Below are 24325 nucleotides of genomic sequence, written 5' to 3' on the forward strand. Positions count from 1 at the left end.
GACCGGGAAAGGGGGCCTGTCCAAACCGGGCCCCGGGGCGGGGACAGGACCAGGGAAATAATTATAATTATGGTAGGGAAACGGGGAGGGGCCGGGGTCTAGGAAAAGGGCGGAGCCAAGCCGGGGAAAGGGGCGGGAGAGTGAAGCAGCGGGGCTCGGTGGCAAGAAGCCGGCCTGGGGAGCCCGAGGTCGTGGATTCGAATCCCGTCTCTGCCCCTTGTCTGCTGGGTGACTGTGGGCCAGTCACTTCACTTCTCTGGGCCTCGGTTCCCTCATCTGTCAAATGGGGATGAAGACTGAGAGCCTCACGTGGGACAACCTGATGACCCTGGATCTGCCCCAGCGCTTAGAACGGTGGTCTGCACAGAGTAAGCGCTCAACAAATACCAACATTATTATTATTATTATTATAGGGCCGGGGGAAGGAGGCGTGGCCAGGGACGGGGGAAAAAGAATTGGCATTTATTAAGCGCTTACTCTGTGCAGAGCACTGTTCTAAGCGCTGGGGTAGATACAGGGTCATCAGGTTGTCCCACGTGAGGCTCACAGGCGTCATCCCCATTTTCCAGATGAGGTAACCGAGGCCCAGAGAAATGACGTGAATTGCCCACAGTCACACGGCTGACAGTGGCAGAGCCGGGATTCGAACCCATGATCTCTGATTCCCCAGCCCGGCCTCTTTCCACTGAGCCACGATACCAACTCCCCGTGCAACTGTGCTTTATTTTTGGCGGGGGGGGGGGGGGGGCAGGGTGACGACAGGAACTCCCCGTGCAGTGGTGCGGGGGGATGGAGAAAAGAGGGCCCGAGCTCCTCGTGCTGCGGGGGCAGGGAGGGGGGGATGGAGAGGAACGAATGTGCCAGGCCAGCCGGGGATGGGGAGAGGTACATAGGGGGTCTCTCTGCCTCGTGCAGCCGGGGAGAAGGGGCTGAGTGCTCCCCCTTCGCCTCCCTTCAGCTAAGCCCCCCTTTCCTTCTGCTCCTCCTCCTCTCCCTTCCCCTCCCCTCAGCACTGTGCTCATTTGTATAGATTTTTATTACCCTATTAATTTTGTCAATGAGGTGTACATCCCCTTGATTCTATTTATCGTGATTAAGTTGTCTTGTTTTGTCCGTCTGTGTCCCCCTGTTAGACTCTAAGCCCGTCATTGGGCAGGGATTGTCTCTGCTGCCGAATTGTACATTCCAATTGTTTAGTCCAGTGGTCTGCACATAGTAAGCGCTCAATAAATACTATTGAACGAATGAATGAGTCCCTGGGCCCGCAGGGGGCACGGGGGTCCCCTGGTGCAGCTGGGGAGAGGGGGTTGTCCACACTGCCAAGAGGAACCCAGGAGCCCCCGACCCCCTCAAGGCCGGAGTCCCCCTGCCTCCCTCCTCTCCTTCGCCAACATTTTGGATCCTGGCCTCCCAGGGAGAGGCAAAAGTTTGGGCCTGGAAATGCTGAACCGTCATCTCATCTCCCCCAGACCTGCCAGAATGAGCCAGGGTGGCAGTGTCCATCTTACTCTCTTGGCGTGCTGGAAAACCGAAGTCCAGGAGGCTGGGAATATAAGAAGAGTCCACATTGGCAGTGCTCATCCTGCTCTCTTGGCGTTCTGGAAAACGATGTCCAGGAGGCTGGGAATTTTAGAAGAGTCCACAGTGGCAGTGCCCATCCTGCCCTCTTGGCATGCCGGAAAACCGATGTCCAGGAGGCTGGGAATTTAAGAAGAGTCCGTGGTAGCAATGCCCATCCTGCTCTTTTGGCGTGCTGGAAAACCAATGTCCAGGAGGCTGGGAATATAAGAAGAGTCCACGGTGGCAGTGCCCATCCTGCTCTCTTGGTGTGGACAGCCGATGTCCAGAAGGCTGGGAATATAAGAAGAGTCTGTGGTGGCAGCCCATCCTGCTCTTTTGGCATGCTGGAAAACCAATATACAGGAGGCTGGGAATTTTAGAAGAGTCCACATTGGCAGTGCCCATCCTGCTCTCTTGGCATGCTGGAACACTGATGTCCAGGAGACTGGGAATTTAAGCAGAGTCCATGGTGGCAGTGCTCATCCTGCTCTTTTGGCGTGCTGGAAAACCAATGCCCAGGAGGCTGGGAATTTATGAAGAGTCCACAGCTCCCTCTTCCTGGGCAGGAAATGGATTGGAGGCAGGTGGGGAGCAGGTAAGGGCAGCAGGGCTCAGGGGAAGCAGGAGACAGAAGGCCATGCACCCTGGCTCGATGAGGAAATAGGGCAACTCTGTGCCAACTTTGCTTTCCTAGAATTCAAAGGGTTTCATTGCCCCTGTGATGTTGCTGTGTGCTTGAGCCCCAGGATTGCAAGAGGCTCCACGGTAGAGTGGATCCTTGTCAGCAGAGGGGTCTCAAATGCAATTATTGAGCACTTATGGTGTGCAGAGCACCGTACTAAGCGCTTGGGAGAGTACAATATAACAGAGGTGGTAGACCTTTTCCCTGCCCACAAGGAGCTCATCCTAGCTCTCAGCCTCCGTTTAATAATTACGTTATTTTTTTTAAGCACTTTCTATGTGCCAAGCATTGTTCTCAGTACTGGGGTAGATACGAGATAATCATGTTGTCCCATTTGGGGCTCACAGTCTTCATTTCCATTTTACAGATGAGGTATCGGAGGCACAGAGAAGTTGAGTAGCTTGCCCAAGGTCACACAGCAGACAAATGGCAGAGCTGGGAGTAGAAGCCACATTCTCCGACTCCCAAGCCCATGCTCTTTCCACTAAGCCACGCTGCTTCTCTAAGTATTTGATGGTAAAACACACTGGCTCAGTCAGTTGCATTTATTGAGCACTTAACAGTCTGCAGAGCACTTAGTACTAAGTGCTTGGGAGAATACAACAATAAGCAGATGCATTCACTGCCCACAATGAGCTTACAGTCTAGAGGAGTTTAGTAGTCCCCATTCCCAGGGCAACCGGGGCTGAGGGGGCTGAACCCTGAGGGGTGTTGGGGAGAAAGAGGAGCCTGTCAGGCCCTTGAGGTGGGAATGAACTGAAAAACTGAACTGAAAGATTGCTACTCTCCCTGTTTTCTCCCATCCTCAGTGTTGGCTCTTCCCGGTAGCACCATACTGAAAGTCCTTGGAGGGGACTGAACTGTGCCTTGTTTGATGTTTTCCTCACTGTTCAAAGCAGAGTGCCTAAGTGGCAGGTTTGGGCAACCACCTAGTGTGTTTAGGGAGGTCAGAATGCCCTATGATGAGAGATTGGTAGCTGGTGGCTCTGGAGGTTACATGCAGCTCAAAGCTGAAATCTCCTTTTATGGACAAGGCAGAGCTTTGGGCACAGCTTCCAGTTCCTTTTTCAGCTCCTTACCCTATCTGTTAAATCTCCTCCGGACCAGGGTGTGCTCTCCAGCTCCCTCAACCATCTGGCCTTTATGCTGGCCGACTTCAGTTTCTCTCCTCAGTGTTAAAAGAGAGGTGAGATGTCACATATGAATGACTGGAGGGTCGCCTTAAGTGCCTCATCTTTCTACTATTGACTCCAGCCCCTGCCCCCCCAACCCCAGGAGATTTGGCAATTATGACCTAAGGAAACAGAACCCAGGGAATTATCTCCACTTCCTCTCCCCGAGGCTGACATGATTGCTCCAGAACCTTATGCCCCTCCACTCAAACTGATGGTTGCCCCAAATGGAAAGGCTTCACATATTTATGCATCTGACTTGACATTTGCAGTCAAGTCAGAGAGAGGCCTGTGACTTAGTTTGGTCAGCATCTGGCCCTGAACCAGGCACACAAGAGTCGGTTTGCAACTTTGGCCGATGGTGATGTGGGGCAGAAGGGCTCATTAATGTGACTGCCTGAAAGAAGTAAAGGGCCTAGTTGTGGCCCCCAGAAAATAGTGTTCCCTGCAGCGCATGCCAGACTCTACAAATTCCTCCCTACTCCTCCCTCCCTCCCTCCCTTCTGTTCTAGCTGCTGATTCAGGCGGTCTCAAATGCTGGTTTTGAGCACATTTCAACGTCTATTTTTTTATCTTAATAATAGTATTTGTTAAGGGCTTACTTCATTGTCAACCACTGTTCTAAATCCTGGGGTAGATACAAGTTATCAGGTTGGACTCATTTCCTATCCTGCATGGGGCTTACAATCTAAATTGGAGGGAGGATTTAATCCCCATTTTACAGATAAACTAACAGGTCCAGAGAAGTTAATTTGCCCAAGGTCACACAGCAGACAAGTGGCAGAGCTGGGATTAGAACCCAGGTTCTTTGACTCTCAGGCCCGTGCTCTTTCCATTAGGCCAGGCTGCTTCTCCTTGGGAGGCCATGAGGTCTCCTGCACTAGAAAAGCACCCAATAGCCGCTGGTTCCCTTGCACTGTCCTTCCAATCCCCCAAATCCAGGATTGGTCACTTGAGCTGTTTCATTTGCAAGGTTTCCTTTCTGTTACCTCACTTATCTGACATTGGGCAATAGAAACGTGGGGCAGCTTGCAGTGATGCTGGGAATTGCCTTCTGTTCGCAGAGATGAATCTGACAGTCTGCTGGCATTTGGGGAACTGCTTTTTATGGTATTTAAGTGCTCACTATGTGCCAGGCACCGTACTAAGCCCTGGGATAGATAAAAGAATCAGATTGGACACAGTCCCTGTCCTACATAGGGCTCAGTCTTAATCTCCATTTTATAGATGAGGTAACTGAGGCACAGAGAAGTTGTGACTTGCCCCAGGTCACTCAGCAGACAAGTGACTGAGGCAGGGTCTAGAACTCAGGTTCTCTGACTCCCAGGACCCTGCTCTTTCCACTAGGTCACATTGCTTCTGCATCTCATTCATACGAGAAAAGCCCCATCGCTATTGATCTGGGTTTTTGAGTAAACTGAAAATAGGGGTTCCCCCTCTCACATCAATACTGAACTTGAGCCGGACACCCTCTGAGGCCAGAAATAATCCTGGAAACAAAAACAAGCGCCATAATGTAATAGACTCAGGTAGGTCCAAAGACTGTGGGCAGAAGGCCCCGCTGAAGGAATGTCTGGGAGTCTAGGCCACAGAGGGAGAACTAATAGGTAGAAGGGGGCCAAGTACGCTGGCAACAACAGAGTTTATTTTCTGCTTTAACACCTCAAAGGTTATTACTGTCCCCTGGGGCCATTATTATAATCCTGTCTGGAACCCAGTCAAATCCACTCAGTAAATAACAACCCTGTTTAAGTTCTGACCGTTAAGACAGTTTGGCCTTCCTCACCCCACTGCTTCCACTTTAGAGCTGATCTGCGGATCCCCCAGATAAGGCTGGATTTTTCCTCAGTGTGCGGCTAGACTTCCACTTGTGAGTGGAGGTCCATCGATGGGGGAAGGGAAGGTTGAGGAGGAGTCCTTGAGTCTGGGCCCAAGCGTCTCCTGCTGAGCCCAGCAGGGAGATGGAGTCTGGCTGCCTCTCGGCCCAGGAGCCGGGGTCCCTGCAGCTCAATGAGATCTTGCTGCCTGCCCAGCCGCGGGATGGAGCTGGCCTCCGGTCACAAGCAAACCCTGGCCTCCGGCTGTGGGAACAGCTGACTGCTCCTGTGAAAACTGCTCAAAATAGAGAAGCGTGACTGCAGCAGTGGGTCAGCCAGGGAAACGACCAGGGTGCCAGGATGAGTCTCTAACAGCGTTGCTAGTGGAATCTTTCGTTTTCCCAAATTAATGAGATTCTCAACTACATTTTTAACACATCTTGCCAAGGTGTCAAGGGGGGCTTCTCCAGGGGCCCAGAGACGTAGGTTGGCCGACACTGAACTGCGTTATCTTTCCAGGCAAGGTTGGGGTGGTGATGGTACCCCACCAGTCCAGTTCCTGGATGTGTCCCACCTCTTTGGGCTGCTGGTCAGCAGGGGCAAAGGGGCAAGGGACGACTCAGACTGGCTGGCCTAGTTCGACCAGCCAGGACAATCTGCCCAGAATTACTCTAAAAAACGTGCAGACAGGGAAACTTACCAAAATGATGACCTGCCAAACCTAAGCACCTTCTAAAACTGAGCTGGAATCAGTTTCTGCTAAATGGGTAAATCTTGAAAGATGGAACGACCTGTCTAAAACCCTGGATGGGGTTAATGCTCATTGTCAGGGAATGTGTCTACCAACTCTATTATACTGTAATATCCCAAGCACTTAGTACAGTGCTCGGGGCATAGTAAGCGCTCAATAAATATGAGTGATTGGTCTGATCACTTGTCATCACAGCTGGAACATCCATCTAGCTCTCCAGATGATTCTATTTGGGATATGCCCAGCCCCTCACCCTCCTTTTTTTGTGCTTCTATTTAGTTTGTCCTTGCCTACCACGTTCTGCCAAAGACTGGAACATTTAGAGGGGAAGAAATGTCCCAGAAATTCTATAAAAAAGTACCTTGTACAGTGGGGTGTCTTCGATACTTTGGATTTAAGGTGAACTGCAGGAGAAAGGTGAAAAAGCTATGGATGCTTTCATAATAATAATGTTGGTATTTGTTAAGCGCTTACAAAGACTAAGCTCATTATGGGTAGGGAACGTGTCCACTAATTCTATTGTACTATACAGCACTTAGTATAGTGCTCAGCACATAGTAAGTGGTCAATAAATACTATTGATTGACTGATTCATAAGAGCTACTAATCTGGGCATGCTCACAGTGTTGTTGTGAATGAATGAGTGAGGGAGCAAGTGGGGAGGAAGAAAAGAAGAGGAGGAGGGCGTTATTTTTGGAACAGTTTTCCCGGAAAGAGTTCCCATGGGCCACTCTGTCTCAGATGAAAAACCCTGGCAGGTATAAAACACAACAGTTAAACTGAGGTCACGATTTACTGCTGCTTACTTCTCTGAAGTCTTGCACAGCATCAAATCCATCCTGAATCTTCATTAAATAAATCACACAGAGCAAAAGAAGTCATTAAGCTACCGTTAGAGAAAAAATGGACTGTTTTTCAAGTTAGCAGTTTCTTGGTTTTCATGATTCCACACAGCCATCCAATAAGGAAAATACATTTTATTTTCACAAAATGAAGCAATTGAAAAACTTGTAAAAAAATCATGTTTTTAGCAGAAGGCTATGGAAGATAAATGGTCATTTTTACAGGCATCTCTTTAAACACCCGGCAATCTAAAATGGACAATTTACAATCTGAGGGCCTTTGAAGAGTTTATTCCCTAGGTTGGGAATAATGAGGAGTGCTTTTCAATGGGTGACCCTATGATTGCACGGAAGCCAGAAATGCCATTGAGAATTGGCGGTTAACAAAAACGTAATCTGTGAGTGCATTGTTGGCTACTTCAATCTGAGCAGAAATAACTCAGGGTTATCCCCCCAGAACAGTCATTTCTGTGAATTTAAGGCACATGATTAGATTATTTTACAAATGGCTCTACTTAAAGTGACTAATGAAAGCTGTTTTAGAAAGCTCAGGAGATGGAATGGTCATCTCCTTTAGAAGACAAGCAGGCGCTCCCCTCCACTTTAAAGCATATTATCTGGATACGGTGAGCAATTCATCTTTGTAAACTGCAAATAGTTTGAGTGATAATTTGCAGAGCACTGAATCTTTGATTGTGAGCCCTCCGAGGGACAGGAAATTTCCCCCATGTATATTCTCTCCCCGAACTTAGTTCAGTGCTTTGCACATAGTAAGTGTTTTAATAAATACCAATCCCTCTTAGAAAGTTGCTCTCCTGGTAAAGCTCAGCAGAACTGTTCCCAATCGATCTGGGCCAGATAGTGTGGCCTGAGGATGGCGTGGTCTTTACTCTGCCTTGGGTTGCAGATTGTTCTTTTCTGGCTGAAAGAAGTGCTTTTCAATGGCATCGGCCAGATCGTTCAGTTCCTTTTTCAGCAGCTCAGGGTCGCTGGAAGAAAAGAAGCCAGACAGGATACGTAGTTACAAAGAGCTCCCAAAGAGCTAAGAGATAGGCTGGCCTGGAGGGTAGAGCCTGGGGGGAGGCCCTGCGCTGGCACAACGAGGGTACAAGCTGGAGGACACTCTGCCCTGGCAGAGTGAGCCTTTAGTCATGGGTGAGGCCATTCTAGCCGGGACCAGGCATCCATTCATTCATTCAATTGTATTTACTGAGTGCTTACCGTGTGCAGATCACTGTATTAAGCGCTTGGGAAGGTACAATATAACAATAAACAGACATATTCCCTGCCCAAAATGAGCTTACATTCTAGATTGGGAGACAATATAAATCAAGATTGGGAGACATTAATATAAATCAATAAGTTACAGATACAGACATTAGTGCTGTTTACAAAAATAAGTGATGTGGGACTGGGAGGGGGGATGAATAAGGGAGGTAAGTCAGGGTGATGCAGAAAGGAGTGGGAGAAGAGGAAAGGGGGGCTTAGTCATGGAAGGCCTCTTGGGGGAGATGTGCTTTCAACAAGGCTGGCAGGCTGGCTTCTGGGGAACCACTGTGAGGCAGTCCCCAGCCTCGACTCAAGCCACAGAAGGGACTCTCTGGACCCCGTCAGCATCGCATGCAGAGACTGGCCCCCGGGAATTCGGCAGAAACAAGCGGGCTGACCCTCTGGGGCCGTTGCTGACCTTGGGAAAGTTCCACCCTTCAGGTCCACTCGGGGAGTGGGGGCTCCTAGACTCCTCCGACAGGGAGGAGAAGGGGGAGGAGGAGGGGAAGAAGAGAGGAAAGAAGAGAGGGAGAGAATTTTGCTTTCTACGGCTGGACCATCCTGGCCCCGACCCCGACAATCACGGCCCCGGGAATCTGTAATAATAATAATAATGTTGGTATTTGTTAAGCGCTTACTATGTGCCGAGCACTGTTCTAAGCGCTGGGGTAGACACAGGGGAATCAGGTTGTCCCACGTGGGGCTCACAGTCTTAATCCCCATTTTACAGATGAGGGAACTGAGGCACAGAGAAGTTAAGTGACTTGCCCACAGTCACACAGCCGACAAGTGGCAGAGCTGGGATTCGAACTCATGAGCCCTGACTCCAAAGCCCGTGCTCTTACCACGGAGCCACGCTGCTTGGCAGGCACCCCTCAGTTCCTCTGGGCCTGGCCGGGGAGCAGACACCGAGTCTCCTGCAGTCGTCTGCGTGATGCTCGGCCCTGGCTAAGGGAGGCCAAGGCTGCAGCCCGCGGGCCACCTGCCACCTGTAGCTCCATGGCCAGGCCTGGCTGACACCCCTGGCCTGCCTCCTCTGTGGAGGGTCTCCTGGTTCAGGAATCCAGGCACCGGAGGCTTCCTTTCTTAGCCAAAAGTGCAGCTTCTTCAGGCCACTGGTGCAACAAAACTCATTTGGAACCAAATCCTCTTGGAACTTGTATAGTTCCAAAGTGGAAACGAAGAGTAAACGGGGCTGCTGTTTCTACGGCTTCCAATGAAACTGAGGGTGCCAGAAAACAAGTATATTTAAGCCTAGGCTAATTCCCTATAGCACCAAAAATCTGGAAGCCTAACATCAGACTACCTGGAACAAGGAGATGGATTCACATCACTCCAGAATAAATACTTTCAAGTGATTAGCTTGAATCCACCCCAGCGCTTAGTACATATCCTGACACAAAGTAAGTGCTTAACAAATACCACAAAAAAAAAGATCATTGTACTCAATCATATGTATTCAGATCCTACTGTATGCAGATCGCTGAAAGTGCTTTGGAGAATACACTAAGTCAGAAGACTTTACAACAATAACAATAAAAATAATTGTGGCATTTATTAGGCACTTACCATGTATTAAATTCTTGGGTAGATAATAATAATAATGGTATTTGTTAAGTGCTATGTGCCAAGCACTGCTCTACAATCAGATAAGACACAGTTCCTTTCCCACATTATTGAATGCCCATTCTACAGATGAGGAAACAGAGGACCAGAGAAGTGAAATGGCTTGCCCAGAGTCACACAGCCGACAAGTTGCAGAGCTGGGATTAGAGCCCAGGTCTCCCGACTCCCAGTCCTCCGCTCTTATCATTAGGCCATGCTGCTTCCCACGATCTGTGCTCTGTGCCCTCAAGGAGCTTATGACCTTTTGCAATGTAAGTGGACTTACAAAAGAGATGCTAAAAGCGGCTAATCTTTTGCTTCACAATGTGTCGGCAAACATGATTACGTAGATCCATGAGGCTGAAAATATGCTTTTGGCTGTGGTTCCAGAATATTACAAAAGTGCCAGGGCCTAGTGGATAGAGCACAGGCCTGGGAGTCAGAAGGACATGGGTTCTAATCCTGACTCTGCTACTTGTCTGCTGTGACACTTTGGGCCAATCACTTCACTTCTCTGTGCCTCAGTTACCTCATCCGTGAAATGGGGATTAAAACTGTGAGCCCAAAATAGGACAGGGGCTGTGCCCAATCCAATTACCCTGTGTGAACCCTAGCACTCAGTACAGTGCCTGGAACAGAGTAAGCATTTAAATACCACAATTTTTTTTTAAGTACTTAGCAATGCACTGACATTTTCCAAAGCGCACCCTCTCTGAGACCACCCTGAGCTGAGCAGGTAAAACACAGGAGGGACTCACGGCTCTCACAATGTCCCGACACTCAAGGCGCCAGCAAACAGAATTGGCAAACAGCCTGACTCCTGACGGGCACTCCCAGAGTGTGTGGGAACTCAAGGGAGCAGAGGGAGAAGAGACACCCAAACGACAAGACCCAAGCAAGCGCGGGAAAGATGAACACAGGGGAAAGCTCGCTGGGCTAAAACGGTAGCCGCCCACAGCTTTTCACACGCTTGAGCAGGCTTTGCACGTGCCCGGGCCAGAACCGGATTTAGAGGGGTGACAGCGTGCTTACCGGAGCCAGGTGCCCTGGGGGTAGGAACTGAAACGTCACTTCCAAAAAGGAAACTGGCCAGACCATCTAGGGTTTTGAAAGCGGCCACAGCTACGCCCCAGAAGCTACCCATTTGATCCTCAAATTTTTCAGAAGTGAAAGTTTCATTCAACAGATCGTCCGTTTGCTTTCAAAACTTACTGCTACCACTCTCTCCTCTGACTCCATCCCTTTTCATCTACTAAAGACACTTCTCTCCTCCTGGAAGGAGGATTGGCAATCATGCCCTGGTCTCAGTCTTCCCCTATCCCTCTTGCACGCTCCAGCTATCCTTCCTCCTCCCACTGCGCTTCTCTTTTTCTGCTCCAACTCACTTCTGGTCCCCTACAATCCACTTTCCACCCCTTTCATTTCACTGAAACTGCTACATCTCACATGCTCTACCCTAATTTTCCTTTCTCCTCTAAGTGCCTTTGACATTGTGGACCACTCCCTTCTCCTGGAATCACACGCTACCTTGGTTTTTCTGGCCTCTCTTCTGGTTCTCTTCCAACTTCTTTGGCTGCTCCTTCTTGGTTTCTCTTGCCAGCTCTCATCTGCTTCCCACACCCTATCTGTGGGCAACCTCAAAGCTCTGTTCTGGGTCTCCTTCTCTTCTCAATTTGCACTCCCTCCCTCGGCTTTGAGTACATTTGAAATGCAGTTGACTCCCAATTCTACTGCACTGGCCCAGAACAATCTCCATCTTTACAATCACACATTCCCGCCTGAATGTCCAACTGGGCTTTCACACTCAGCATGTCCAAAACTGAGCTCATCTTCCCTCCCAAATCCACCACATAACCCGCAACACCACCAACCTCCCCATTTCTCAAGCCCATAAGTTTGGCACTGTTCTTGGCTCTTCACTGTGTTTCAACCCCCACATCCAGGCTGTTGCCAAATCCAGTTGGTTCTTCCTTCACTTCTCTTCCAGAATCCACTCCATCTCCATCTGAACAAAAGGCCAACATACTGGTCCAGGCCCTCGTCATATCCGGACATGACTACCGCATCAGCCTCCTTGCTGATCTCCCTGCCCTCAGTCTCTCCCTCCACACTAACCTCTGCTGTCCGAAGCATCTTTCTAAAACATCATACTGTACACATCTCCCCACTCTTCAAAAAACCTCAAACGGAAACTCCTGACCCTTGGTTTATGACTGCCAATCAACTCTCTCCACTCGACTTATCCACTCACATCTCCCAGTACATCCTAGCTCGCAAACCTTTCTTCTCTCAAGCTTAGTCACCATACCACCCTCTGATCTCTTCTGCCAGTGGCCTCTTGCTCACCCCTCACACCTGTCTGGAATTCCCTTCCCCTTGAATCTTACTGTCCTCTCCACCTTCAAAGCCCTTCTGAAATCACATCTTCTCAGGAAGGTCTTCACTGACTGATTTCTAATCTCCTCAGTTTATATGGCCCAGCTGCTATTTCCGAGCCAAGTAGGCTTCTTTGTATTCATAACCTCAGTAACGCTTATGCATATTTCTTTTGTTTCTTTCACTTCTTTCTACTTGTCATTTATGTTAGCACCCTCTCCCCCATTATACTGTAAGCACCTCCAGGGCAGAGATCATGCCTACTAATTCTGTTATACCCCCCAAGTGCATAATGCGGTGCTCTGCATAGAGTGAGTGCTCAATAAATATTGTCGATAATGCATTTGAATGAGATGCTGTTGAGAATCTCAGTTGCTTTTCCTCAGAAGGGCAAACAAATTTGCATGAAGAAAAAGACATTCAAGACTGAATGGTCTTGAAATCAGTTCAAGGATTTAAACCTCCAAATCTCTCCAGATGTTAGTTCTCTTTTAACACCTGACCAAGAAGATACATCTAGGACTTGGGAAGAAAAATTAAAAAGCAGTAGTGAATAGAACTTAGCCTCTCAGCAGAAAAAGAAACAGTAATTAGACTGGCCATATGATGATTCCGTAACTCATTTCATTTACCCTGCCCAGGCAGGATATGCTTTAACTAAGCCTTTTTCTCTTGTGAATGGTGTTTTGAAACTCTGTGTGTTTGCACTTATGTACATATCTGTAAATTATTTATTTATATTGTCTGTTTCCTCCTCCAGACTCTAAGCTTGTTGTGGACAGGGAATGTGACTGCCTACTCTGTTGTACTGTACTCTCCCATGCGCTTAGTATGGTGCTCTGCACATAGTAAGTGCTCAGTTAATACCATTGATGATGATGATGATGATAGGATGGGATTTTTATAACCATTTTAAGCCACGGCTCCTGTCGCAGTTCTGTGCACCACGGACCGTGGGCAATCCCACATAGAAATAAGGTTTTCTCTTCTCATGGGCTTCTCATCTGGCCGAACCAGACTAGAGGCATGCAGTAGGAGCATGGCCTAGTGAAAAGGGCACGGGCCTGGAAGTCAGAGGAAGAGGGTTCTAATCCTAACTCTGCCACGTGCCTGCTGTGTGACCTTGGGCAAGTCACTTCACTTTTCTGTGTCTCGGATCCCTCATCTGTAAAATGGAGACTAAGACTGTGAGCCCCATATCGGATAGGGACTGCGTCTGACCTGATTAGCTTGTACCTACCCCACCGCTTAGTACAGTGCCTGGCACACAGTAAGCAGTTAACAATACCCCAGTTATTATTATTAACTCTTTCCAAGAAGAGCTAGATAATAAGATGAGAAACTGGACTGGACACAGAGCCTAAGAGGGATGCAGAGCAAGGATCTTACCCCCATTTTACTATGGAGGAAATTGAGGCACAGAAAAGCTACATGAATCATCCACGGTCAAACAGCACGCAAAGTGGTAGAGCCAGGAATAGAACCTGGGCCTCTTGTCTCCCAGTTCCATGGTCTTTCCACTAGGCCATGCTACCTGGGACTCTAAAAGAACATTCACTTGAGTCATTGAGAGGATTTCTCACTGCTACAGGATTTCTAGCACCGGAGCTGGTGGGTTACAGTAATAATAATAATGGTGGTATTTGTTAAGCGCTGACCATGTGCAAAGCACTGTTCTAAGCAATGGGGGGGATACAAGGTCATCAGGTTGTCCCACTTGGGACTCACAGTTTTTAATCCCCATTTCACAGATGAGGTTACTGACAGAGAATTGAAGAGACTTGCCCAAAGTCACACAGCTGGCAAGTAGTGGATCCGGGATTAGAACCCATGACCTCTGACTCCCAAGCCTGGGTTCCTTCCACTGAGCCACGCTCCTTCTCTTCAGAGGGGTCTGTAACTGATGATGTCCTACCCCCATCCATCGAAAGCCCCAATAAAGGGAAGGCGAATGGATGAACAGCTTGGCCTCAGGTGAGACAAACACATTTGAGCCTTTCCATTTCCTCCTTGAAGGCTCCCACCAAAGTATCCCATTTTTCTTCACAAGCACAATGAGCCAACAGCCCGCACAACATGACGATAGGCCGTCCACTGAGGTAGGATCAATCAGTCCATCTGTGGTATTTACTAAGCGCCTATTCTGGTAGACAGCACTGTGTTGAGCCCTTGGGAGAGTATTATAACATCTGTTTTCATTATCCCTGTCCCCAAGGAGCTTAGGACAATCTCTCGGGGGAGGCAGGAAGATCTGAGATCTCAATATTTTAAAAGCCTTCTTGCAGGTATTCTTAGTGCATTAATTAGTAACAAACAAAGGGAATTCCAGTCTGAACTGCCTTCCTGAAGATCTAAACAGAGAGGCATTGGGGCTTAGTAAGAAGTAGCATGGCTTAGTGGATAGAGCTCGGGCCTGAGAGTCAGAAAGACCTGGGTTCTAATTCCACCTCTGCCACATGTCTGCTGCGTGGCCTTGGGCAATTCACTTCTCTGAGTCTCAGTTACCTCAACTGTAAAATGGGGATGAAAACTGTGAGGGCCCTGTGGGACAGGGACCGTGTCCACCCTGATTAACTTGTATCTACCCCAGTGCTTAGCACAGTGCTCAGCAGCACATAGTAAGTGCTTAACGAGTTCCATTATTAGTATTTTTCAAAGTCTCTGAGTTTTTCCTGTGGCACCTGAATAGTCTTCTTAGTTGTGGGAAAGCTGTGTAAACAATTTTTTCATACCAAAAAATACTCTGAAACAGTCCTTAAGCTTCAAACTAATCTCTGCTTTTAGAGTTCTCCCTGAAACTGTAAGGCAGATTGTTAAAAGACCCTTTTAAAAAGCTTACAGAGTTTAGTTATTAGATTCTTCTATATAAATTTCTTGTCAAAGCAGTAGGATACTGGGTGTACCCTCTAAACTAATGATATAAATGCCTGTTGTGGTAATCAGCACTTTCAAAAGTAGCTTCCCTAGTAAACGGGTTTAACTTCTTTTTTTCTTTTTTTTCAAATGAACCAAAGAATTCAACACTCTGGGGATTGGGGGAGTGAGTCAGGGGTGATGAGGCCACAGGAAGCCGGATACAGAAGGGAAGTTTCTGACAAGGCCGACAAAGGGCAAGCAGCAGCCCTGGGTGGAGAAATGAAAGTTACTGAGGGGTTCTTTTTAACAGTTAATGATACCCAGGACTTGGGGTGGGGAGAGGGGAGCAAGAGGCGGAGCAGGATGAGAAAATGAGGAGGAGGAGGAGGAGGAGGAGGAGGAAGAGACAAGGAGAACTCTTCATTCAACTGTATTTATTGAGTACTTACTGTGTGCAAAGCACTGTAATAATCACCGGGGAGAGTACAACAATAAACAGACATATTCCCAGCCCACAACAAGCTTACCCTGTAAAGGAGGGAGGAGCAGCAGCAAAGATAATGCCTTGGAAGCACCATTTAGTTTTCCCTTAACAAACCCAAGATTTTCTGCGACCAGACTAAGTTTTAATGTTGGACAATTCCCTACAGATCAATCAAAATGTTCTGCTGGCAATAATTCAGGAAGCATTCCTTGCGCTTCCAATAACCTTATTCGGGGACCGTGGTCGCACAAGGCTCAGCCACTCCTCCACGCAGGGGAGTTCAAGAAACCAACCAAGTTGTTTCAGGATCTTTTCCATATGTTGGGCTGAAAGACTCTCCTGACAGGGACCAGACTGGGCTTTTTCTAGAAACAGGTCTGGACCCTGGGCTCTGCCAATCCAGGGAACGAATCCTCTATCTGGCAGACATCCTCTATCTGGCAGACTCCCATCTGGACATTCCTTGTGCCAATCACTACCACCGGTCCTCTTGGAGAGAAGGGTGTATCGCAAGAGAGAGGAAGAAAGAAACTTGAGTGCAAAACACGATCCAAAGGAGAGCGGAAGGCATTCTCTGCCAGCAGGCCTAAAGTTATCCTAGTGGTTTCTCTCTCAGGGCGAGTCTGGTTACTGGGCATCCCCGATCCCAAAGGGCCGTAGGGGCATGAATAAGCCGCAGGGCTGACAGGGCAGGCAGTCAGTAGCACTACGGGATAGCATCGCAATGCTGGAAGTGGCACTGAAGATACAGTTTCACCTCATCCCAGCCTCTCAAAACAATTAAAGTCCCAAATCCGGAACCGAGTACAAATGGAAAAGCATGCCAGGAGCCAGCCATACCTGTTTCCGGGAGGGGCCCCGAGCTCAGCGTAATATTTGATCTTGGGTTCGGTGCCACTGGTCCTCATTGTAGCCACTCCTCCGTTGGCAAACGTGAAGGTGATCATCTGGCTGCTTTGACTTGTGGGAAGAATCTATCAATGGAAAGGAACTGTTGAATAACGATGGGAGGGCAGTGCTCTGTATAAAATATCTCCCATTTGCCTTCTTCACTAAAAAAGCGAAGGCGGAACTTGGTGCAAACTACATAGCCAAAAGCTAGCACAGATAGAAATGTGGAAACATTTATTCCATGGGCCCACGAGTTGAGTGCTAATCTCCTTCATCAATTGGTCAGAGCGAGCCCCTCAGGGAGTCCAGCCCCCACTCATGAAAAGTAGACCAGGATACCCAACCGAACAGTTAACAGTCAAAGCAGCAGCATGGTCTAGAGGAAAGAACCCAGGCCTGGGAGTCAAAGGACCTGAGCTGATGCCAGCTCCAACACCTGCCTACTAGGCAAGCGCTACTTTGGGCAAGTTATTTCACTTCTTTGTGCCTCAATTTCCTCATCTGTAAAATAGAGAACCAAGAGATCCACTTCTCAGCCCCAGCCCTCTGCTCCCGGTCAGCCCATTCAATATCAATACAAGATCAGCTGGGCAGAGATCATGCCATAGGGGTTTCCCACTCAATCTAATGCTTAAATATTCTAGGGACATAAGGAAAATGGAGAACCGGTATTAAATGAGAGAAACGGACAAAGTTACTCACAGCTTTCTTGTCTGGCTGGCTGCTGTCATAGCCTGTAGTAAGATCGCGAACACCAGAAATTTCAAATTTGCCGCAGGTCTTGGGGTAATTGTTCTTTCCATCATAATTACGGAGGTGTTCAAATAGACCCTTGATGATCTTTTGGTCGTGGCAGATAAAATATGAAGTTTTGGCAATGTGGTAGCCATATCTATTGAAACAAGTTTGAAAATGCATAATCCAAAATACCCAAAGATCTTGTCATCAATACAAATGATGCTACCATTGATGGAGTCATTAACACAAATGATGGTGGTCCCTGACTTTCCTAACTGCATCACTTTTCTAACATCATTGTATTTACTATTTAACTGTCTATCTTTGCTCTCACAGGATGAACCCCAAAGCCTGTCTCCACAAGGGTTCAGGGGAGGGGAACTAGACGTGCACCAGCAAACTCCGTAGCTTTCTTTTCTCCAACTAGGAGAAATTCCTTTGGCTGCACATGCAGTGCTGTGGCTGGAGCAGTTGCATGGACAAGGAGACAGAGAGAGAGAGAGAGAGAAAAGGAGACACAGAGACAAGCAGTGTGGCCTAGTGGTTTTAATCCCGGCTCTGCCACTTGTCTATGTGACCTTGGACAAGTCACTTCACTTCTCTGTGTTTCAGTTACCTCATCTGTAAAATGGGGATTAAGACCGTGAGCCCCATGTGGGACATGGACTGTGTCCAACCTGATTAGCTTGTATCTATCCCATAGCTCAGTACAGTGCCTCGCACATAGAAAGTGCTTAAAAAATAGCGAGCGAGAGAGGTATAGAGAAGGAAAGAGAGCCAGCTCAGAGGAACCTCCATCCTCAAGGTGCAGGAGTGAGAACTGCCACAGCCTCACCCATCAGGATAAATGGGCCCCGTGGTGGGCAGTCTGGTCCCATCCAGCCCAATCTGGCATAAATCGGGGAGGGGTGGGTTTCTTATACCGGGAGCCCACATAGGTATCCATTCTGGAAGGGGCTGTTCTCAAAACACCCTATCTCCTTCACCTAAATGCTTCCATGCTAACTGAACCTCCCAGCCTGAATCTACCAGCAACTCTCTAGCTAGACCACGATACAGTGTCAGAAGAAACAGTTGAGAACACGTGTGCGGCCTTGAACAAGCCATGGTATGATCATATAAGCTCTCATTAATGTGGGGCTCGTCAAGAACGAACCTTCCATGTTATGGGAGAGCTGGGAGTTTATTAGTTAACTGAGAGAGCGTTCAACTCTCCTAAAGTCTGGAGGAGGCATAAATTCAGCTCTGCAGGACTGCAAGAGGCGAAGGTGCTGTAAACACGCGGCAGTCACTGCCACCTTCTGGTTTTTGTCAGCTCTGCCCCACACAATCTCTTGTTCCTAAAAAGGATGGGAGAGCTAAGCTCGAAGATTTTGGATGGAGCATATATTTTTATAGTCAGTTATTTGGTATCCTACTGACCTCACTGCAGTGTGGGTATTTTATCTGACAAAACTATACTTGTCATATCCAAGGCAGAAGCTGTGCTGAAAATTTAAAATATATATATATTCAATGATTTTTGAATACCTAGACAAAAAAACAAAAAAACCTTCTGGCTAAAAAGGAATTAAGCTTATTTTATTGCAAGAAAACTGCTGACTCTCAAAATCCTATATCCAAGGCTCAACAAAGGTTGCCTTTCAGTCAGTGACAGCTGTCTGGTGCACTGTCTCTGGTTTATCTGTCTGTTTCAAGTCCTAGCGTGATCCCTTACTGTTAATGCTCCCTTCACTGTCAACATTTTGACCACCCTGCTGCAAAATGGCTTGCAAGGCTGCAACTTTTCCACCAGAAGGGAAGGAAGGTGTAGGGCATGTGTAAGGAGAAGCCCTTCCTACCGTTGTAGGACCAGCCCCTAGCAGTGGGCTGGCTGATCTCAAAAGCGCAGGTCCAGCCAGATTAGGCCAAGCTAGGTCCGGCTGAGCGCTCTCTGAAGCCCACGGTTCACAGTGACAGTACGTGCAGGTTCCCAAGAGGGTAGAAATCTGTACCATCGGGGGGGAACATTGCTCTCGGTCTCCCTTACTGTGCTTGCTAATTACATTCAGGATTACTCTCTCACCTGTTTAGATTTTTCATTCATCACTTAAGAATAGACACAGATATCTGTCTACCAGCCGGGCTAGGACCGCTTCTCCTTGGTAGCAGTTGGTTTACAGTGGCCCCTTTCAAAGTCTTGACATTACAGACATTCTCCAATAGCTTTCCTGAAGGACGGTAACTCGTCTGCTTGAAGTGAAAGTTATAGGAACAACGAGCTCTATGATTAACAATACTGCTGGACCAAATGGAGTGACCCCTTTTTTAAAACGCCACAGTCGACTTGAACTTACTCAACATAGATGTTTTTCAGTTGCTGAGATAAAGATATATTCTTAGTGTCCAGAAAACTAGCCAATTCTGCAGTTATAGCAGCAGCACTGACACCATCTTTGTCCAGAACATAGGAGCTGCACATGTATCCTGCAAGGAACACGCAAACAGGGTGAGAATAAGTTTCGTCGTTCATTCGCTCGTTCATTCATTCCATGGCATTTATTAAACACTTACTCTGCACAAAGTATGTTTTCTCAATAGCTAAGCCATCTGTAACACATCCATAAAGGATGGTTTAGTTGTAGAGTGGAAGCCCTTTTCCGCGCCTTTCCTCTTGTTTTGCCCTCTTCAGCACATTGGCTGAGGCTATTTAAACACAATAAACTTTGGGCTATCACACTTGGGGATGAGCATAAATTAAGAACGGAGGGAATGCCATTTCTAAGTCAGCCCAGTGATAAACCCATCCCCACAGCTCTGACAAGCTGATGACGTCATTCAGCTGGGTATCGGGAGGACGTTGAATTTCTAACATGAAGGACTGGATGGGCCTGGAGGCCAAAATCACCCAGCTGGCTGCCTCTGCTGGGACATTTCAGTGTCCCTTCAAAAACAGTCCCTCAGGGTCAGAAACGAAATATCTTCTCTTTTACTGTTGCCAATCAGGGTTCAAGAAATCACCTTTTTCCATCCCTGACCCTGGTGCCCCTGGTTTACTTTGTTACCGCCCATCTCCCCCACTAGACTGTAAACCCCTCAAGAGCAGAGACTAAGTCTTTTATCTTTATAGGACTCTCCCAAGTGCCTCGTCCAGGGCCCTGGACAGAGTAGCAGAGAGTAGTTCTGCCTAATGGAAAGAGCACAGGCCTGGGAGACAGAGGAACTGGTTTCTAGTGCTGGCTTTGCCAAGTGCTTGCTGTATGACCTTGGGCAAGTCACTTAACTTTTCTATGCCCCAGTTTCCTCAACTGCAAAATGGGGATTAATCCCACTCTCGCCTACTCAGACTGTGAGTCCCATATGGGACAAGGACTGAATCCAACCTGATAGCCCTGTATCTACTCTGACACTTGGAGCAGTGCTTGTCACATAGTAAGCGCTTAACACATATCATAAAAAAAAACTAGGTGCTTAGTAAGCTCTTAATTAACATCTTATAGGACCTCAGAACATTTCCACGGCCCACCAATCCATACCGATAGCTTCTTCAAATGCAAACAGGACACTCTTCCCCTGGTCTATCAGTTGCTTGGCTCGGTTTCCCATCCACTTAAAGCCAGTTAGAGTCTCCTGAGGGCAGAATCATACAGACAAACGAGTCAAAACCATTCTCCAGGGCACCGACAGGAAGAAAAGAATGCTTATGGAATGCTATACCTCAAAGTGGAAGCCCTCCTTTAAAGCTATGGCTCTGAGGATTTTGGAGGAGACTGTGCTGGCTAGCATGTATACATCTTTGAGCGCAGTAAGGTCCGGATTTTTCTCTTTCCAACAGGTGAATGTCCACCAACCTAAGAGGGCCCCCAACTCGTTTCCAGAAAACACTTTCCATTCACCACTGAAAACAAAAACACCACCAATATTTACATGAGGAGGGGAGTGAGAGGATCCCGAACCCAGCCGAGCCCAAACCGCAGCTACAATGAACCCAGGCTCTCATCGGCTGACGGGGCAGGGCCCGGGGAGGAGGAAAGCGTTTCAGATGGGGTTGGGATGGGACCTGCTTTGTGTCACCTAACCAGGATCGGACGTAGTGCCAATCTGCCAAGGGACTCGACGGTCGAATCCCTCTACACCAAAGTTCTCCGGTGCTATCTTTACACAAAGAGGTCTCCTGAGGACAGACTTGTCCTGCTGCTGAATCGCTAATTGTTGACTGGGCTCCATGCTTCATCCCAGTCCTCCTCTCATGACCTCTTCCTCCCCGGCCGTCACCCTGGAAATGGGATCAGCCCTTTCCAGAGGGTTAATCCCCACCACCCCCAAACTGACACTCAAAGGAGTCAACTCATCAGATCCACAGTCCTAGCGAGGACCTCTGGGCCCCCAGATGGAACTGGAATGGGCCAAATCTCCAGAGATTCATTCGAATTCCCATAACTCCATTTGGGAGCAATGGCTTGTCTACATCTGGCCACAGGGAGATGACTGCTTGGCACGACTGTCTTTGACCTCTTAATCCTGAACTTCTCTATTTGAAGTTCCCAAATTATGAGCATTCTGCATAAATCTGCAATAAATTGGCTTCCTAAAGTGATTTTCTGCCAGCTTGCTAGTTCTAGGAAAGTAGGGGAAAGTAGATAGCAGAGTATAGCGTAAAAAGCGTGAGACACACATTCTAATCACAGCTTGAGGGAAGAGGTGGAGTGAGCCCCGTATGGGACAGACACTAGATCTGATCTGACTGTACTTACTGTATCTACCCCAGCACCTGGCCCATAGTATTAAAGAAACAAATTCCACAACCAATATCATTATTATTCATAGTAATATTAATAATGGTAAGCCAGGATGAAGGATGAGGCCTAGCATCGCCAGGGCAATATGACCTCGAGTTAGTCTTCTCTGGACCTAAATTCCCTCATCTGTAAAATGGAGGATAAAGCCCTCATTCACCCTCCTGTTTAGATAGCGAACCCTACATGGAACAGAAACCATGTGTGATCATTTTGAATCTGCACCAGCACTTTGCATACAGTTAAAGTGCTTCATTCATGCCACTTTCAGAAAAGTACCTTAAAAGCAGACTATTTCTACCGTGGAAGACCAACTTAAGGTACAGGAGGAAAATAGTCTATTGAGCTAGTGGGAGCAAAATGAGCACATTCTCTATTTTCCATGATCCGGCCCGGCGATGAGAAACTGCCATCACAATTTGGCAACAACCTAAGAAGCTCAATGAAAATCTTTCCACGCTCGGTAAATATTACTCTACCTTTCTTGCTTCTCTGCTACCGCAAGTCGATCAGCATCCGGGTCATTTGCTAAGATCACTCTGGCCCCAACTTTATCTGCCAGGGCAAATGATAAAGTCTGCAAGACAGTGGAAAATAAGGCAGTTTTATCGAGATGAAAATGTTGACAATCTTCAAAACATTTCATTCTCTTTTCTCTTTGAACACTGCCACCTGGGTTCTGCACCGCAAAAATATTTGAATTCTAGCAGCCACCGCGTTTCCTAAGTGCATTTGTTTTGTTTCAAAATGTGTAATATGACACCGAGATGTCTCATTACCCAACCATAACTGCATGCTTAAACTTCCTCACGTTATGAAAATGAGAACTGAACAAAATATACTACATGATTCTTTTCACACCTTCTTGATATCAGTAGTTTCTGTGGTAATTTCTTCCTGGCATGAGGAGATTCCAGAACACATTAAAGACTCTATTGAATCACTGTGAATGAACTGAACTGGGGAACTAATTTCAATCAATCAATGGCATTTATTAAGCGCTTACTGTCTGTGCAGAGCACCGTACTAAGTGTTTGGGAGGGTATAAAATAACAGAATTGGTAGACACATTCGCTGCTCACAGTGAGTTAACAGTCTACAGGGAAGTTTGAATTTTATTTGGGGAAATTAGTGAATCAAACTTCAGCTTGATTTCAGAAGGCATGATATTTGCCAGGCTCCAAGGAGGCTGAGCGATTTGCCTGAATAAGAGGGAGTTTGACGAGCCAAATTGAAACTAGCTACCAGGTAGAAAGCAGGTACTGAAGAGGGAGATAAACACTCAGTCCCTTTTTCAGGGAATGTATCTACCAACTCTGTTGTCCTCTCCCAAGCGCTTAATGCAGTGCTCTGCACATAATAAGGGCTCAGTAAATACCACTGATTCTGGTGATAGCTCCGGAAATAGGATGGCATTAGTCATAAAGTCTTATATCATAAAGACAATGCAACCTGGGACAATACAGTGGAGGAGACAATTTCCATTTGAAGGAGGTGCTGCCAGGAGGGGGCTTTTGGGGGTGTGAGGGGAATCCACAGGGAGAGTTAACTACTATTTTTATCATTATTATTAGAGGAGGAAACCAGAGAAGGAGATAGAAATTAAAGGGAAAGACGACATATATAAACTCATGTCTTTGGTTTATGTTTTCAGAATTTTATTTAAATGTTAAATTATCTTAAATATTTTTTAATATTATTCAGTTTGAGATATTGAGAAGCTAAGCCCCGATTTCCCACTCACTAATGCAATGATTCAGGAAATGTGATTTTAGAGAATGGGGGTTTTGCCAAGAACGAACGTCCTTCAGTTTGGAAGATGAGGCTACTGACAGTGAAGATCTGATCAGGGTGTGTGCTTTTGGCTGAGAAAGCCTATGGACAAATCCAAGAATCACAATACTAGAGGACTTTAGCCTGTAAACGTTAGATTCCTGGCCAATCAAACAGATCTGGGTTATTTCATTTAATGCTGATATTTTTGAATACTCAACAAGAGATTGGCTTCAAAAAGAAAACATTTACCAAGACTCCTTTACCCTCTTCAGGATTTGGATATTTCACTGTTGGAAACTCTGGGTCGGGGTCTTTCTGTTCAGGAACAGCATGAGGAGGAGCAAAGTCAAACGCTTTGAAAGCCAACTGCACAAAATCATGGCCGACTCCATGCACCGAGGTGTGGACAAATTTCACTTTGGATTCCTTGTTTATGTTTCTGAAATAAGGTACATTAAGGAAAAGGACAACACTGACTTTGAATCAAGGTTTAAGTTTATAAATCAAAATACGCTTTCAAAATTTACGATTCTCAAGTGTGACATACTAGCTGGTACAAAAAGCCCGGGAACTACGTTTACCTCATTACATGCAGACGTTAGCATTACTTGGCTGTAGGAACAGGGAGAAGATCTTCTATATTTCACCTGAGGCCTATTTTAATCAACTTTTCTTTACCAAGAAGTCGCCTGCAACCAGCCACATAAAGCAGAAATAAAACCTGTAGGTCC

General features: G+C 47.2%; 1 protein-coding gene across 1 annotated transcript in view; it reads right to left on the minus strand.

Annotated features, from left to right (window-relative positions):
* Positions 1–6893: 6893 nt before the first annotated feature.
* Positions 6894–24325, minus strand: part of PGM2 (phosphoglucomutase 2) — a 28125-nt gene continuing 10693 nt past the window's right edge. Inside the window, exons 7-14 of the mRNA XM_029046517.2 lie at positions 23844–24033; positions 22298–22395; positions 20740–20920; positions 20559–20652; positions 19380–19509; positions 17008–17197; positions 16255–16388; positions 6894–7813 (exon numbers count right to left, since the gene is read on the minus strand). Of these exons, the coding sequence (XP_028902350.1) occupies positions 7711–7813; positions 16255–16388; positions 17008–17197; positions 19380–19509; positions 20559–20652; positions 20740–20920; positions 22298–22395; positions 23844–24033 (1120 nt within the window). The 3' untranslated portion in view covers positions 6894–7710. The remainder of the gene's footprint in view (positions 7814–16254; positions 16389–17007; positions 17198–19379; positions 19510–20558; positions 20653–20739; positions 20921–22297; positions 22396–23843; positions 24034–24325) is intronic.

The sequence above is a fragment of the Ornithorhynchus anatinus genome, chromosome 18 (assembly GCF_004115215.2).
Source record: "Ornithorhynchus anatinus isolate Pmale09 chromosome 18, mOrnAna1.pri.v4, whole genome shotgun sequence".
Taxonomy (NCBI): Eukaryota; Metazoa; Chordata; class Mammalia; order Monotremata; family Ornithorhynchidae; genus Ornithorhynchus; species Ornithorhynchus anatinus.